The sequence below is a fragment of the Marmota monax genome, unplaced genomic scaffold, assembly GCF_021218885.2.
Source record: "Marmota monax isolate L192 unplaced genomic scaffold, Marmota_monax_Labrador192_F-V1.1 WCK01_AAM20220418_F8-fsc00017, whole genome shotgun sequence".
NCBI lineage: Eukaryota > Metazoa > Chordata > Mammalia > Rodentia > Sciuridae > Marmota > Marmota monax.
In genome coordinates, this window is record NW_026695241.1 from 3604785 (window position 1) to 3620940 (window position 16156).

At 38.1% G+C, this 16156-nt stretch overlaps 1 protein-coding gene across 12 annotated transcripts in view; it reads right to left on the reverse strand.

Moving 5' to 3' along the window:
* Positions 1-242: 242 nt before the first annotated feature.
* Positions 243-16156, reverse strand: part of Unc79 (unc-79 homolog, NALCN channel complex subunit) — a 267146-nt gene continuing 251232 nt past the window's right edge. For all 12 annotated transcript variants that reach the window (XM_058577735.1, XM_058577733.1, XM_058577730.1 and 9 more), the window contains 2 exons: positions 3098-3139; positions 243-1487 (listed from right to left, as the gene is read on the reverse strand). In XM_058577735.1, coding sequence (XP_058433718.1) covers positions 1287-1487; positions 3098-3139 — 243 coding nt within the window. In that variant the 3' untranslated portion in view covers positions 243-1286. The remainder of the gene's footprint in view (positions 1488-3097; positions 3140-16156) is intronic.

Consider the following 16156-nt stretch of genomic DNA (forward strand, 5'->3'; position numbering starts at 1 on the left):
AAGGTAACAGACCTCCCTGAAGAAAAGGGAGGCTCTCCCTAACCAATGTTGCGGGGGGGGGGGGGGGGGGGGGGGGAGGAAGAATGTTCTCATGCCCTTCAAGTCCTCTGAGAGAAGGGACTTCAAATCAATATTGTATCTAACTCACCAAATTACCTGAAAGAAAGCCTCTCCCTCTTACTAACTGCAAATTTAAGAAGAGTTAGAAGATGTAAAATTTAGAAGAAATGGCTGCCAGGAACTAAACTCTAGCTCTATAAACTGATTTTTAAGAAACCCCAGGCTCACAAAGATAATAAAAAATGCATTTAATAGCATGTCAATATACAGTTTAAATGTGTAGTAAGTCTTCTTTTAAGTCAGTGCATTACAGGGATAAAGAGGAGAAATTTCATTTGGAATGCACAGCCAGACGCGAGGTGTGCGTGTTGGGGATCTTGGTGCTCTCACACTACTAAAACTCCATGTAGAGGTGTCACTCCAGTGCTGTGCTCTGTGCCAACCAATGCAGGACTCGTCTGGTCTAGTATGTGATCTACAGCTTTAAGTCAAATAGTATACAAGTATTAACCAAAGAGTAAAATTTATTATTCACAAAACTAAAGTGGTTATCATAAAGCTTACAAGAAAGTACAGCCTAAAACTAATGAGTTGAAAAACTAGTTTTAAAAATAATAAAACTTACTGGACAGGTTTGGAAAATGGTATTATAAAACAAAGAAAACAACTGGCACAGTTTGACCACCTAATTTCTAAGTGCACTTTGTAACGTTCCTTGCAAGCTGCCACTTTTCCCAGGATAATGACAAAAAAGCTTCAGTCAGGTGTCACTGGCTTATGGTGACAGGTTTTTTTTTTTGTTTGTTCTTTTTTTTATTGCATTGCCAAGAGTAGATTTTAAGAAAAAACACTACAAAGGTTTCAAAAACCCTATTTATTCTCTATCATCAAAAATAGCAACAGGGGGACTTATACAACTTTTCTGTGAGTACCCACCAGTCTATTTTTTTTTCTTAAAAAAAATAGAAGTTAGTTAAAGAAAAATGATTTGGTTTTTAAAAAATAATGTAAGGAAACACTTAATCAGATAGCCCAAGGAGTCATCAGAAATATGTGTAGCAAGAAAGCGTCATTGTGGCCCTCTCCGGCCTTTGCACGTCTTTTACTAAACTAGGAAGAGGATGTACAGTACCAATATGTCCCCAACCTGCTTGGATCGAATCGTTTTGTTTTGAAACCCATTATTGCTAAACCAGAGTGTTGTCACTGAGAGCCGAGGAGTCCACTCATAGAGGATAAAATTGAGAGGCTGCTTCGGAGGACTGGATCTCCACCTGGGCCATTTTGAACTGGGTGCACTGCAGCCACTTGCGGAGGGCCACCAGGCCAGCACTGCTCTGACCTGAGCCCGGCAGCGTCCTTAGGCTGTGGTGGTTCACGTGGTTCTGAATGGCCTGGAGGCGAAGCTGGAGGCCCGCAGACAAGTGCTGTTAAGAAAGGACACAATGTTAGCTCCTTCCTGTTGGGGCCCAGGCAACCTCAGAGGATCGGGTCGCTGGGGGCTGCTGTGCAGGCAGGGCCCCGCTCAGCTCCAGGGCTCTCTGGACTAAGAAGGGAAGCTCTCAAATTTGGCAATACTCAGGGTGGGGGACATGGGACAGTCCCACTTCCAGAGTCACAGTGGCCCAACTCCATCCAAATAATGACATGCCCGTCTTGAATGACTCTCTGAAACAGGAAAGCAAAGCTGACAAACCAGTGGCTGGGCTGACACTTGTGCTTGTCTCTAGCAGCTATTCACCACACAGGCCTGGCTTTGTGGTTAGTGCCCGACTCCCTGGCTTCACATCCTGACCCTTGGCTCATCAATCTGGGTCAGGGGTTCCTCCAAGGCAGGGGTGGGGGTGGGGGAATAGTAACACTTCCTTCAGGGGCTTCTGTAAAGCTCAAGTGGGTTGCAGAGTGTTAGAGGATATGCCATGGTGGGTGCCCATTACATCTTAACATATTACAATCTCTGTCCTCATGTCAGGGCACATGGAAAGGCCAGGCAGACAGTTCTTCTTCCTTCTCCTAGCTCCTCAGCAAGTCGTGCAGGCCTCTTCAGCTCGTTCTGTGAAGCAGAGGAACAGCGGCTCTGATGCTTCCAGGGGAGTATGGGCCACTCCGCTTTCCACAGGGAAAACTAGTGCCTAGTACGAAAGAAGGTCTCCCACATTGCAGATGCCCTGCACGGCCAGTGGCCACAAATAGTCCTGATGCCACAATCAGGACACAAGGCTGCCAGCACTGTTGACAGCTGCCTGCCCTCTTTCTATGCCTGGCAATTGGTCAGGCTCCCTGTGACCCTCTTCCTTCCCCAACTTGGAGGAGAAATCCAGCAAGAGAGCTGCTGGCCTCCCTCCAGCCTCCAGACTCCTAGCACTGTGATGCGGTGGGGGTCTTGGATGGAGTGGGTGGTTGGCTCCGCCAGCTTGCTGTCAAGCCCCAGGAACTACATTTGCTAGCCACGAAGTATGCTTACAATGACAGGACATCACTCCAGGTGAGGCCTGGGATTGGGACACAGATTTGGTCGGGGTCTTCCCCTTCCAGGCTGTGGGACCCTATCTAAGTCCCTCTTCCTTTTGGTCTCATATGTCCTCATATATAAAATGATGGGATAGGTTCCTTGTAGCTCTATTTGGTCACTCACTCAATGTTCTTAACAGAATTTTGCCCATCACAGAACATCAATCTTGGTGGTCAGGAAACACCACTAATGTGCTTGGGACCAGATCCCATGGGTATCCTTTGAGGACAGGACAGATTTGGGGCCTGCATTCTAATCAGGGGACTGAGCCTTGCCCAGACCCAGGGACGCACCCTCCACCTGCATCCTCATCAACAGCGAGCAGAGGGACAGAGGCTCCGGCTGTTGTGCTCTACCTGTGGGCTCCCTACCTGGCCCACAGGGTCTCCTGTATTATCAGCCCACTAAGACCAGGAACAGGGTGAATTCCTCTTTCCTCACAGTAAGTGGAGTGTCAACAATTGCTATGAATGTTCTGATGTTTACCGGAGAGAACAGCTTCCAACTGGCCCAGAGGTGACTTACCTTGATGTTCGACTGAATCATTGGCAACCACATAGGTATCAGCTGCACAGAGAGAGACAGAAGCCTCATTATTATTGTTCTCCACTTTCCCACACAGGCTTCCATGACTGCAAAGGAGCACAGCCCATGCTGGAGCCTTTTATACCGTGTGCGGAAGCAGCCCCCACTGCGCAGCTCTCAGTCCCCAGCAAAATGTCTTTCTCAGGCCAAACCCCACTGAGCCAGTGGCATTTGGAGGTTAATAAGCACCCCGCGAGTGCCTGAGACACACACTTTAGAGCAAATGACTGTCTCTTGAAAGCTACCAAATACAGGAAATTAAATGTGTATTTATTTAATTAAGCCCTCACTTTCTTGAAATAGAATTTCCTCTATGGGCTCTTCAGAACTGAGTCTCTGAGAGGAATGGGGACTCTTCTAGCCTCTAGTCATTAGAAGATACCACTGGGCAGCAGACAGAATCCTCCAGTGATAGAGAAGGCACCCCTGGAGGTGCTGGCTGTGATTTGGAAGGGACAATTCAGCAAGATGGAGCTGGTCATCTGTAAAATGTGGGTGTGCACATAGGCAAGCAGCAAGTCCCTGCTGGGGTGACTAGGCTCTGCTGTCCCTCTGATGTGGCCCTTCCATGGAGCAACAGGAGCCTTGGCCCCACTGCCTCCAGGAGCAGCTTCCCTCTCTTTGCTTTGGTCTCCTGGTCACATTTCAGTCCTTTAAACTATAAGTAAATATTCATGGCCTTATACAACCAGAAGTCCAGAACAGAATGTGACATTTCCCACAGTGGGTTCCACAGAAACCAACCTGGGTGAGGTTTCAATGACATAGGGGACTATGAGCCAACAAGTTTGGAAGTGCTAGTTTATTTCAGAGCTTCTGAGACCTTTAATAAGCTATACATCATATCATTCCACTCCCTGTTCCTTCCAACCTTCCACTCTAACATAGAGTAGGGTTGCTTTGGATTAAATCATGTGTCCACAAAATTCACGCTGTGCCTTGAATTGGACCATTTTTGGAAATGGAGATGAAGATGTAGTTACTTAAGATGGGGTCATACTCACTGCTACATCTATGTTCATAGCAGCACAATTCACAATAGCTAGACTGTGGAACCAACCTAGATGCCCTTCAATGGATGAATGGATAAAAAAAATGTGGCATTTATACACAATGGAGTATTACTCTGCATTAAAAAATGACAAAATCATAGAATTTACAGGGAAATGGATGGCATTAGAGCAGATTATGCTAAGTGAAGCTAGCCAATCCCTAAAAAACAAATGCCAAATGTCTTCTTTGATATAAGGAGAGTAACTAAGAACAGAGTAGGGTCGAAGAGCAGGAGAAGAAGATTAACATTAAACAGGGATGAGAGGTGGGAGGGAAAGGGAGAGAGAAGGGAAAATGCATGGAAATGGAAGGAGACCCTCAGAGTTATACAAAAGTACATACAAGAGGAAGTGAGGGGAAGGGGAAAAATAATATAAGGGGGACAAACGAATGTCAGTAGAGGGAGCAGAGAGAGAAGAGGGGAGGGGAGGGGAGGGGAGGGGAGGGGAGGGGAGGGGGGATAGTAGAGGATAGGAAAGGCAGCAGAATACAACAGACACTAGTATGGCAATATGTAAATCAATGGATGTGTAACTGATGTGATTCTGCAATCTGTATATGGGGTAAAAATGGGAGCTCATAACCCACTTGAATCAAATTGTGAAATATGATATATCAAGAACTATGTAATGTTTTGAACAGCCAACAATAAAAAATAAAAAAATAAAAAAAAAAAAAGATGGGGTCATACTAAAGCAGGGTGGACCCCCAATCCATATAGCTGGCATCCTTATGAAGAGGGGAGGCTGGACACAAACACACACAGGTACACTCAGGGAGAATGCCACCTGAAGACGAGGGCAGAGATCCACAAATCAAGGAATGTCAAAACTCCTCCAGAGGCAGGAGGGAGAGAGGAGCTCAGGAGGGGCCCGCCCTTCCCACACCTCAATCTAGTCATCCGGCCTCCAGCAATGGCAGGAGACCAGGCTCTGTGGTTTTTGTGACAGAGGCCCTAGCAGGTCGATTCAAGGCCCTCCAGGAAGCAAAGAGAAAGTCTGAGCACAGGTCCGAGGTGGGAGTGCACAAGGCAACGAGGGGCAGGACAGACCCACAAGGTGCTGGAAGTGAGGTTTACAGGAACATGTCGGGACAAGGAGTTTAGAGAAGCAGAGGCCAGGCCACTAGGAATCAGCCCTCAGATGACCCTGGAGGCCCTGTGAGGGACCTGGAGTTTAATCCAGATCCCTACAACTTCTGAAGAGGGGTGCCCCCTTCACCATGAGCAGGGACAGCTTCTGGGCATGGAGAGAGATTCTGCCTGCAGAGACACTCCTTTAAAAATAAACTTGCTTGAACTGATAAACTGCATTTCTCCCTGTTTTTGTTTCCAAGGCTAAATCTGGCTGTTATTCTACTTTTAACATTCTGTTAAGATATACAGTTGCTAACTTGCATTGACATTTAGTCCTCAACATTCCTAAACACAGTGTTTACGCTGCAATCAGCTATCACTCTATCGCTAACATAAGCACTGTGTTTAGATATGGAGCATGGTGTACCAAAAGATGTGACTGGACTAAAACAAAATCACACCCTCTCCATGCTTCACTTAGCCTGGAACTCTCATTAAAAAAGAAACAACAAATAAACAAAAAACACCAAACCATGAGATTACAAAGGTTGGTGCCAGGTAAGGTCATGCCCTCTCTGGCCCTCTCTGAACAGGACTGCTCAGCTAAACATTCTGAATGGCAAAAAGTAACGAGTCAAACCATCTCCCCACACAACATCTGCATAGCAGAAAGCAAGCCCTGGGGGTCCTCATGTCTATAGACTTTGGCTGACTCTGACTATTTCTTATGGAAGACGGCCTATATTTCTCAATTCTGGGGAAATACTTGAAATAACCTCCTACTAAAAATCCTGAGAGACTTGGGAAGGGGAGGGGGTGGCCCTGGGTGGACTTTGTCTCCAGTAATGTCACTGGCACTAAGGGTACAGATAATGCAAGCAAGGAGAACAGTGATGTTGGTTCTAAAAGGGTCTTTGTTCTCTTCCTACTGATGTAACATGTGATCATATAATTCTAAAATATGCCTGCAAGGGACTCTCAGGTTTGTGACTTAGAAATCACATGACTGAAGGCATCCATTAAAGCTCATCACTACTGATAGCATTATATAACCCCATAGTCATCCTATTTCAGGAATGCTAATTTGACTTACTGAGTAATGTTCATTTTAGTTCCCTTTTTGCTAGTGGTTTCTACAAAGCTGTCAGTAAGAATTAGATGTAACTTATTTTGGGCCCTGTAATGTTATAATAAAGCTGGTTGAGGTTTTTTTTTTTTCTCTAAAAACAATATCCAGAAAACTGAAGGGCACTGAAAAAATATGCTGTTTCTCACCAAAATAAAAGTGATACCTTTTCTCCTAACTTGATTTATGCTACAGAATAAATTGAAAACCTCCAATTTCATTGGACTGTATTCATTTCACCAGTGCCTGTTCCTGCCCTCAGAATTAAAGATGGTGGTAAAACCATCTCTATCAGCCAAGACCAGACTACCTGAAAGAACTACAAAGTCCAGACAAACTATGTGAAACAGTGATTTTTCAGATATTGAGCATCAGGTAATGCAGGACAGAGAAACAAACAAGGTGAGCCCTAGCTCACTGTCTGGAGAGAGTTTTCCAGGTAGTAACACATCAGGAGGAACCCAGGTGGAGCCCAGTAGTCTTCTTGGGTTAAGATGCAGCTGAGGTTCAGGAGGTCAAGGGTAGATTTGCAGGGTACAAGACTGGAAGGGAGAGATTTGCAGAGAGAGAGAAAGAAAGAGAGAGGGAGGGAGAGAGACACAGACAGATATGCAAAGGGATCCCTTTGAGTCTTCAGCTGAATATTAACCAATGTACGCAGGTAAGAAAATGACCCAGTACTGAAGATAAAATCCATGGTGGTCACATAAGGTCAAGAATAGTTTGTGTTCCTACTAGTCACAGTTGAAAAATCTTGTAATCATATAACACTGTACTCATAAGGACACTGGTAATGCAATAGTAGTACTCAGTAATTATTTGTCCAAAAAGTTCTGCTCTTATCCACCTAACAAAACTTAGATGTAATTTAGCTTGTGAGTATTTATTTATTTATTTACATAAATTAAAAAAAAAAAAACCTAGCACCCAATAAAGTCAAATTCACAATGTTAAGAATCCAATAAAAAAATTACCAGGCATAAAAAGCAACTCTTAGCAAATACAAAACAAAATTGATATAATCTTTGCATTTTATCAGATCATAATGGGATGTAATTAGAAATCATCACATAGACAAACTATATAACTATATAAACTAAATGAACACATGGAAATTAAACAATACACTTTTGAACAATGAATGGGTTATACAGAAATCAGGGAAGAAATTTTAAAATTCTTAGAATCAAACTATAATAGCAATACAATGTAATCAGAATATTTGGGACACTAAGAAGAAAGTTTATGGCTATGAGTGCATACATAAGAAAATCAGAAAGATGCTAATAATCTAATGAAGCATCATCTCAAGGCCCTAGAAAAACAAGAACAAACCAATTCCAAAAGTTATCAGAAGGAAGGAAATAATTAAGATCAAAGTCAAAATCAACAAAATACAGAATTTAAAAAATGCAAAGAATGAGTGAAGCATTGGCTCTTTGAAGAGATGAACAAGACTGATAAACCCTCAGACAAACTAACCAAAAGAAAAACGTGAGAAGACACAAAATAATAAAATTAGAGGTGAAAAAGGAGATATTAGCATAGATATCACAGGAATCCAGAAGATCATTATGGGCTATTTGGATATGTTGAACAATCTGGAAGAAACCAATATATTTTTATACACATATGATCTGCCAAAACTCTTTTAATAGGCTATAGAAAACCTAAACAAACTAATAACAAGCAATGAGATTGGAACAGTTATAAAAAACCTTCCAACAAAGAACAGCCTGGGACTGAATTCCACCAGACCTTTAAGAAGAATTACTCCCAATGCTCCTCAATTATTCCATGAAATAGAATAGGGTGGAACACTTCCAAATTCATTCTAGGAAGCCAGTATCACCTTGATGCCAAAACCAGACAAGGACACATTAAAAAAAGAAAACTAAAGATTAATATCCCTGATGAGCATAAATAAAATATAAGCAAATTATAGTCAACAACATTAAGAAGATTGTACATCATGACCAGGTTGGTTTCACTCTAGGGCTGCAAGAATCATTCAACATACACAAATCAATAAATGTAATTCACCATGTAAATAAAATTAAGGACAAAAATCACATAGTCATTTTAATAAATGCAACAAAATTTAGCACCTATTCATGAAGAAGACACTGAAGAAACTTAGAAAGAATTTACCTCAATATCATAAAGGTTACATATGACAAACTCAAAGCCAACATCATAGTGAATGGGAAAAAACTGAAAGTATTTCCCCTAAAATCTCGAATAAGAAAGGATGTCAACTCTCACCACTCCTATTTAATGTAGTACTTGCAATTTTAGCCAGAACAATTAGGCAAGAGAAGGAAAAAAAAGGTACACAAATATGAAAGAAGTCAAAACATCATTGTTTATAGTTGACATGATCCTTTTGTTAGAAGATCCAAAAAACTCCACTGGAAGACTGCTGGAGCTAATAAACAAGTTCAACAAAATGGCAGGATATAGCCAGGAGTGGTGGTGCATACCTATCATCTCAGCAACTCAGGAGGCTGAGGCAGGAGTTTTGCAAGTTCAAGGACAGCCTAGTAACTTAGTAAGACCTTGTCTCAAAACAAAAAAATTTTAAAAGACTGGAGATGTAGCTTAGTGGTAAAGTGCCCCTGGATTCAATTCCCCACTACCAAAAAAAAAAAAAAAAAGCAGAATACAAAATCAACATACAAAAATCAATAGCTTTCCTCTACTCCATTAATGAATATGCTAAAAAAGAAATCAGGAGCCAGTTGTGGTGGTGCACACTTGTAATCTCAGAAGCTTGGGAGGCTGAGACACGAGGATAGCAAGTTCAAAGCTACCCTCAGCAAAACGTGAGGTGCTAAGCAATTCAGCGAGACCCTGTCTTTAAATAAAATACAAAATAGAGCTTCAGATGTAGCTCAGTTGTTGAGTGCCCCTGAATTCAATACCCACTACCAAAAAAAAAAAAAATCAGGAAAACAATCCCATTCAATGTAGCCTAAATAAATAAATAAATAAATAGCACACACATACACACCCCTAGGAATAAATCCAACCAAGGAGGTGAAAGACCTCTCAACAAAAATTTTAGAACACTGAGGAAGAAATGGAAGAAGACACTAGAATATGGAAAGACCTCTATGTTCATGGATAGGCAAAATTAATATTGTTAAAATGGCCAAAAAGCATCATGCGAATTACCAAAAGCAATACTCGTATTCAATGCAATCCCTATCAAAATACCAATGGCATTCTTTATATAACTAGAAAAAAATAGTCCTAAAATTCTTTTGGAAGAATAAAAGACCAAGTAGCCAAAGAAATTCTAAGCCAAAAAAAAAAAAAAAAAAAGCAATGCTAGAACCATCACAATACCCAACTTGAAACTATACTACAGAGCTGCAATAACAAAAACTGCATGGAACTGGCATAGAAATAAACCCATACACCAATGGAATAGAATAGAAGACAGGAATAAACCCACACAAATACAGTCATCTGATGCTTGATAAAGATGCCAAAAATATATATTGGAAAAAGGAAAGATTTTTTTAAACAAATGGTGCTGGGAAAATTGATTATCCATATGTAAAAGAATGAGACTAGATACCCATCTCTTATCCTAACACAAAAGCCAATTCAAAATGGATCAAAGACCTAGGAATTAGACCAGAAACTTTGCAACTGCTAGAAGAAAATGTAGGATCAGCACTCCCACACACAGGCAATAACTTCCTCAATTGGACTCTAAAAGTCAGGAAATAACAAATGAGACAGCATAAAATCAAAATTTTCTGCACCACAAAGGAAATTGAGTGTGAGACAGAACCTACAGATTGGGAGAAAATATACTCAGAATATATAAAGAACTCAAAAAACTTACCACTAAAAAAATAACCTGATCAATAAATAGGCAAAGGCACTAACAGACATTTGTCAAAAGAAATACTAATAGCAACAAATATACAAAAATGTTCAACATCTTTAGCACTTAGGAAAATGTGAATAAAAACTACACTGAGATTTCAACTCACTTCAGTTAGAATGATAGCCAACAAGAATACAAACAAAGCTTAGTGCACGTGGCCCAAGTCTATAATCCTAGCTGCTCTTTGGGAGGCTCAGGCAGGAGGATTGCAAGTTCAAAGCCAGCCTCAGCAACTTAGCAAGGCACTAAGCAACTTAGCAAGACTCTGTCTCAAAATAAAAATAAAATGGGCTAGGAATGTGGCTCAGTGGCTAAGTGTCCCTGGGTTCAATCCCCAGTAACAAAAACAACAATAAATGCTAGAGATGTGGGGGGTGGGACACAATCACACTGCTGGTGGGATTGTAAATTAGTACCACTATGGAAATTAGTATGAAGGTTCCTCAAAAACTGGGAATGGAATCACCATATGACCCCAGCTATACCACTCTTAGGTATTTACCCTAAAGAATAAAAGTCAGTATATTATAATGATACATGCATATCCATATTTATAGCAGCACAATTCACAATAGCCAATCTAGGTGTCTGTCCATGAATAAATGGATAAAGAAAATATGGCATCAATACAAAATGGAGTTTTATTCAGCAGTAAAGAGGAATAAATTTATGTAATTTTCAGGAAAATGGATAGAACTTGAGAGCATTATGTTAAGTAAAATAAGTAAAACTCAGAAAGTAAAGGATTGTGTTTTTTTCTCATAAGTGGAAACTACAGAGAAATAAAGGTAAAAAAAAAAAAAGAAGGTGGGGGAAATCTCATGAAGATAGAAGGAGACCAGTAGAGTAGTGGAAAGGGACCAAGGAGAGTAAGAGGGGAGAGAAAGAAGAGATTTTGGGAAACAATATTGGCCAAATGACATTGTTTTTGTGTGCTATACATGAATGTGTAACAATGCATTTCACTATTATGGAGAATTATAATGCACCAATAAAAACATGGAAGAAATAAAAGGGGGAAAGAATTAGGAAAATGTGACCCATAAATAAGGGGAAAATCTATCAATATAATATACATTAAAAATGACACAATAAAAATAATTACATAATTAGTACACAAGAACATTAAAACAACTGTTATAACTATTTCCAGTACAATAAAGAAGGAAGAAGAAAAAGACTGAGCATATTGAACGGAGGCACCTAATATTTTAAGAAATGATGGCTGACACTTTTCCAAATCCAATGAAAACAATAAATTCACAGATCTAAGAAGCTCAGCAAACTAACGAACAAGAATCACAAAGAAAACAAGGCACAGCATCATCAAACAGCTTAACAATAATGGCAAAGAAAATCTTCAAAGCAGTCAAAGAAAAAAGACACATTATATACAGATGAATAAAAGACTGATGGAAATCTTGTTGGAAATAATGTAGGCAAGAAGACAGTAAAGAAACAATATCTGTAAAGTAGTGAAAAAGTAGAAAAACCAAAACACAGTAAATCTAGAATCTCATATCCTGTGAAATTATTTTTCAAAATAAAGGCAAAAGAAAGACTTTCTGAGAGAAACAATGGGTAAAGTAATTAATCACCAGTGTAAGAAATGTCAAAGCAAGTCTTTTGGGCAGAAAGAAAGATGATTGGTAAAAGAAGTTTGTAGATATACAAAGGCATGCAGATCACTGAAAAGAGCAAACATAAACATGACAATAATAGAAAATTTAAATAAATATAAACACTTAAAATCTCCTTTTTAAAGATTAAAAAAGTGTTTAGGTTGTAGATGGACACAATACCTTTATTTATTTATTTATTTTTATGTGGTGCTGAGGATCTAACCCAGTGCCTCACATGTGCTAGACAAGCTCTCTATCACTGAGCTACATTCCCAGCCCTAAAATCTCTTTAACAGATAATTGATTGCTTAAAGTAAAAGTAACAACACATTGGTGTGGTCTATAACATATACAGAAGTAAATGAACAAGGACAATAACTCAAAACCAGGAGGTGGGAAATGAAATATATCTTACGGTTCTCTTATAATACAGGAAGTGGTATGATATTACTTGACAGCAGAATGTGGTAAGTTAAAAGTGTATATTCTAAACTAAATTAATGACCAAAACAAAGACAACAAAAGACATATAGCTAGTAAGACTAATAAAACACTTCTAAATAACCTATGGGTCAAAGATGAAGTCAAAATGGAAATTATCTGGAACTGAAGAGAAGTGAAATATTTCAAAATTGGGGGAAAGTAGTTAAAGAAGTACTTAAAAGGAAATTTAGAGCACTAAATATTGCTGTTTGAATAGAAGAAAATTCTCAAGTTAATGTATATCAAAAATTTTATTATAAAATCCTCAATTAATCCAAAAGAAGATAAAAAGAGTAAGACACAAAGAACAGATGGGAAATATAGAAAACAAGTAGTAAGATGGTAAATTTAAACCCAACAATATGACAAAACACAGTAAAAGAAAATGGTCTAAGTACACCAATCAAAAGGTAAGATTGGATTTTTTAAACAAGTGACATCCAACTGCATATTATTCATAAGAAGTACACTTTAAGCTGGGCAGGGTTTACATACCTGAATTCCAGCTACTTAAGAGGCTGAGGTACAAGTATTGCCAATGTAATGCCAGCCTCAGCAATTGCCAAGAGCATCTCAAAATTTAAAAAAAAAAAAAATTGTTTAAAGGACTGGGAATGAAGCTCAATGGTAAAGTACCCCTGGGTTCAATCCCTAGTACTGAAGAAATAAGAAAGAAGAAAGAAGGAAGAAGTAAGAAGAAGACTAAGACAATGACAACAATGACAAACACTTTAAATATTAAGTATAATGACAGATAGGTTCACTCTTTAAATAGTAAATATAAAGAGAGGTTAAAAATAAAAGGATGGGGAAAGATATATCATCCTAAGGGTAAATAAAAGAAAGCTGAACTGTTTTATTAATATCACATAAAATAATGTTTAAAGCAAAAAAGATTACCAAGGCTAAAGAGGAACATTTCATAATTTCAATTCATTAAAAAAAGTAACAGTCCTAAACATTTGTGCACCTAATAACAGAGTTTCAAATTATATGAAGCAAAAACTAGTAGATCTGAAAAGAGAAATAAGCAAATTCACAATTATAAAGATATTTCAATACTCCTTTCTCAATAATCGATAGAACATATAAACAGACACAGAAGGAAGGACATACAGAAGACTTGAGCATCACTATCTAAGAGTGTGAGCTAATTCATAGGAAATTCCACCCAACCATAGCAGAAGTTGTATCCTCTTCTTAGACATGCAGAGCATTTACTAAGATAGACAGGATTCTGGGATATAAAACAAGTCTCAAGAATTTAAAATGATTCAAACTATATAAAGTATATTCTTAGACTACATTGGATATAAGTAGCAATCTATAACAGAAAAGTCTTGGGAAATACCCAAACATTTGGAAACTAAATAATATATGTCCTAATAATCAATAGTCACCAAAAGAAAGCAAAAGAGAAGTCAGAAAATAAATTCTGAACCAAATGAAAATGTTATTCTCAAAAACATACCAAACTGTGGTTGCAGCCAAGCCAGCGCTGTCAGGGAAATTTACAGCACTAATCGTTTTTTGTTAGAAAAGAAAAATGTCTGAAATTAATGAGTTCCATTTCTCCGGAAGAAGCCAGAAAAATAGGTCAAATTTAAATTTATTAGAAAGAAGAAAATAATAAAGAATAGAAATCAATTAAACAGAAAACAGAGAAAATCAATGAAAACCAACTGGAATAGTTGTTTTAAACTATCAGATATCTCTTTATCTTCCAATTTTATTTGTTTTGTTTGTTTTTGGCTGGTTTCTTCAGTGCTGGGGATGGAACCTAAGGACTTGTACATGTGAAGCACACACTCCACATGCTCTCGGCCCTAGTTGGGCTTTAAATTTTTTTTTTTTCATCACTCAAATTGATAATATCTGATCAGACAGATGAGGGGAAAAAATAAAGTCATATATTGCCAATATCTGGAATTAAAGAAATGACATAACAATTGACCCTATAAATTTAAAAATTAAAATAGACATATTATGAACAATTTCATTCCAATTGACTACTTTGATGAAATGAACAAATTCCCTGAAAGACACATACTATCAAAGCTCACTCAAAAACAGATTCTTGTATAGCCCTATATCTACTTTAAAAATTTAATCTATAAGTCAAAATTGTTTGCAAAGAAAATTCTAAGTGGCTCCGCAGGAAATTCTACCAAATATATGGGAGAAATACTATCAATTCTACACAATTGTTTTCAGAAAACAGACGAAGAATATTTCCCAATTCATTCTATAAGACCTGATATAAAAACTAAATAAATTACAGTCCAATATTCCTCATGAATATCTGTGGAAAAATTCATTTAAAAAAAACTAGCAAATTGAATCCAGTAAGATATAAAAAGGATAATATATCATGATCAAGTATAGTTTGTCTTAGGAATACAGGATGTTTTAATATTTAAAAGTCAATCAATGAAACTCACCATTTTAACAGTTAATAGATATAATACCTATGATAATTTCAATGGGTGTAGAAAAACATTTGATAAATCCAACACCCTTTCCTAGAAAAATTGCTAGTAAAGTAGAAATAAAAGAGAACCCTATTTAATCTAATAAAGGTTATCTATGAAAAACTATCAGCTAACATTTATTTAATAATGAGTAATGAAATACCAGATGTTCTCTTCATAGGATCAGGAACAAGGAAAATTTTACTGTTCTCACTACTTGTATTCAACTTGTACTGAGGGATCTAGTCAGGGTAATCAAATGAGGGAAAAAAATGAAAAGTACAAATATTGAAAAAAAGACCAAAAAAATGACCTTTTCTATGCATGACATGATCATCTACATAGAAAATCTCATTAAGGTGACATAAAATCAACTAATAAATGAGTTTAATAAGTTTCAGAGTAGAGGATCAATTAAAAAAAAAAAAGCAGTTGTATTCCTAAATACTACCAATGGACAATTAGACATTTAAGTGAACCCAGTGGCTTGGGAGGCTGAGGCAGAAGGATTGCAAGTTCAAAGTCAGCCTCAACAACTCAGCAAGGCCCTAAGCAACTTCATGAGACCCTGTCTCAAATCAAAAATAAAAGGGTTGGGGATATGGCTTAGTGGTTAAGCACCCCTGGGTTCAATCCCTGGTAACAAAAGGAGGAGGAGGAGGGGGAGGAGGAGGAGGAGGAAAGGGGGGGGAAGAAATTGAAGTCCCCAAAACCCCATATAATAGAATAAAAATATGATATGGATACATTTCACAGAAGTAAGCTAGGCCTGCATATGAAAAACAACAAAAAATTTCTGAGAAAAAAAGGAGACACGTATAAATGGAAATATATAGTGCATTCATGGATCAGAAGACTCAATATTGTTAAGATCTCAGTTTTTTTCAGTCTAATCTAAAGACTCATGCCATCCTAACCAAATTCTCAGTAGTCTTTTTGTAAAAGATTAACAAACTGATTTTTAAATTTATCTAGAAATGGAAAGAACCTACAAAAGCCAAAACAACTTTGAAAAAGATTAATAAATTCAGAAGACTAACACTACTTCATTTCAAAGCATATTATAATGTTATAGTGATCTAGACTGTGTAGCATAAAGACAAAGAAATCAATGGATCAATATTGGAAATTCAGAAATAGAACAATACAAATATGGTCAACTGCTTTATAACAAAATTGCAAAGACAAATCAAAGGAGAAAAAAATGTATTTCTAACAATGATTCTGGAATACTTGCATACTATATGCATAAAAAGTACCTCAAT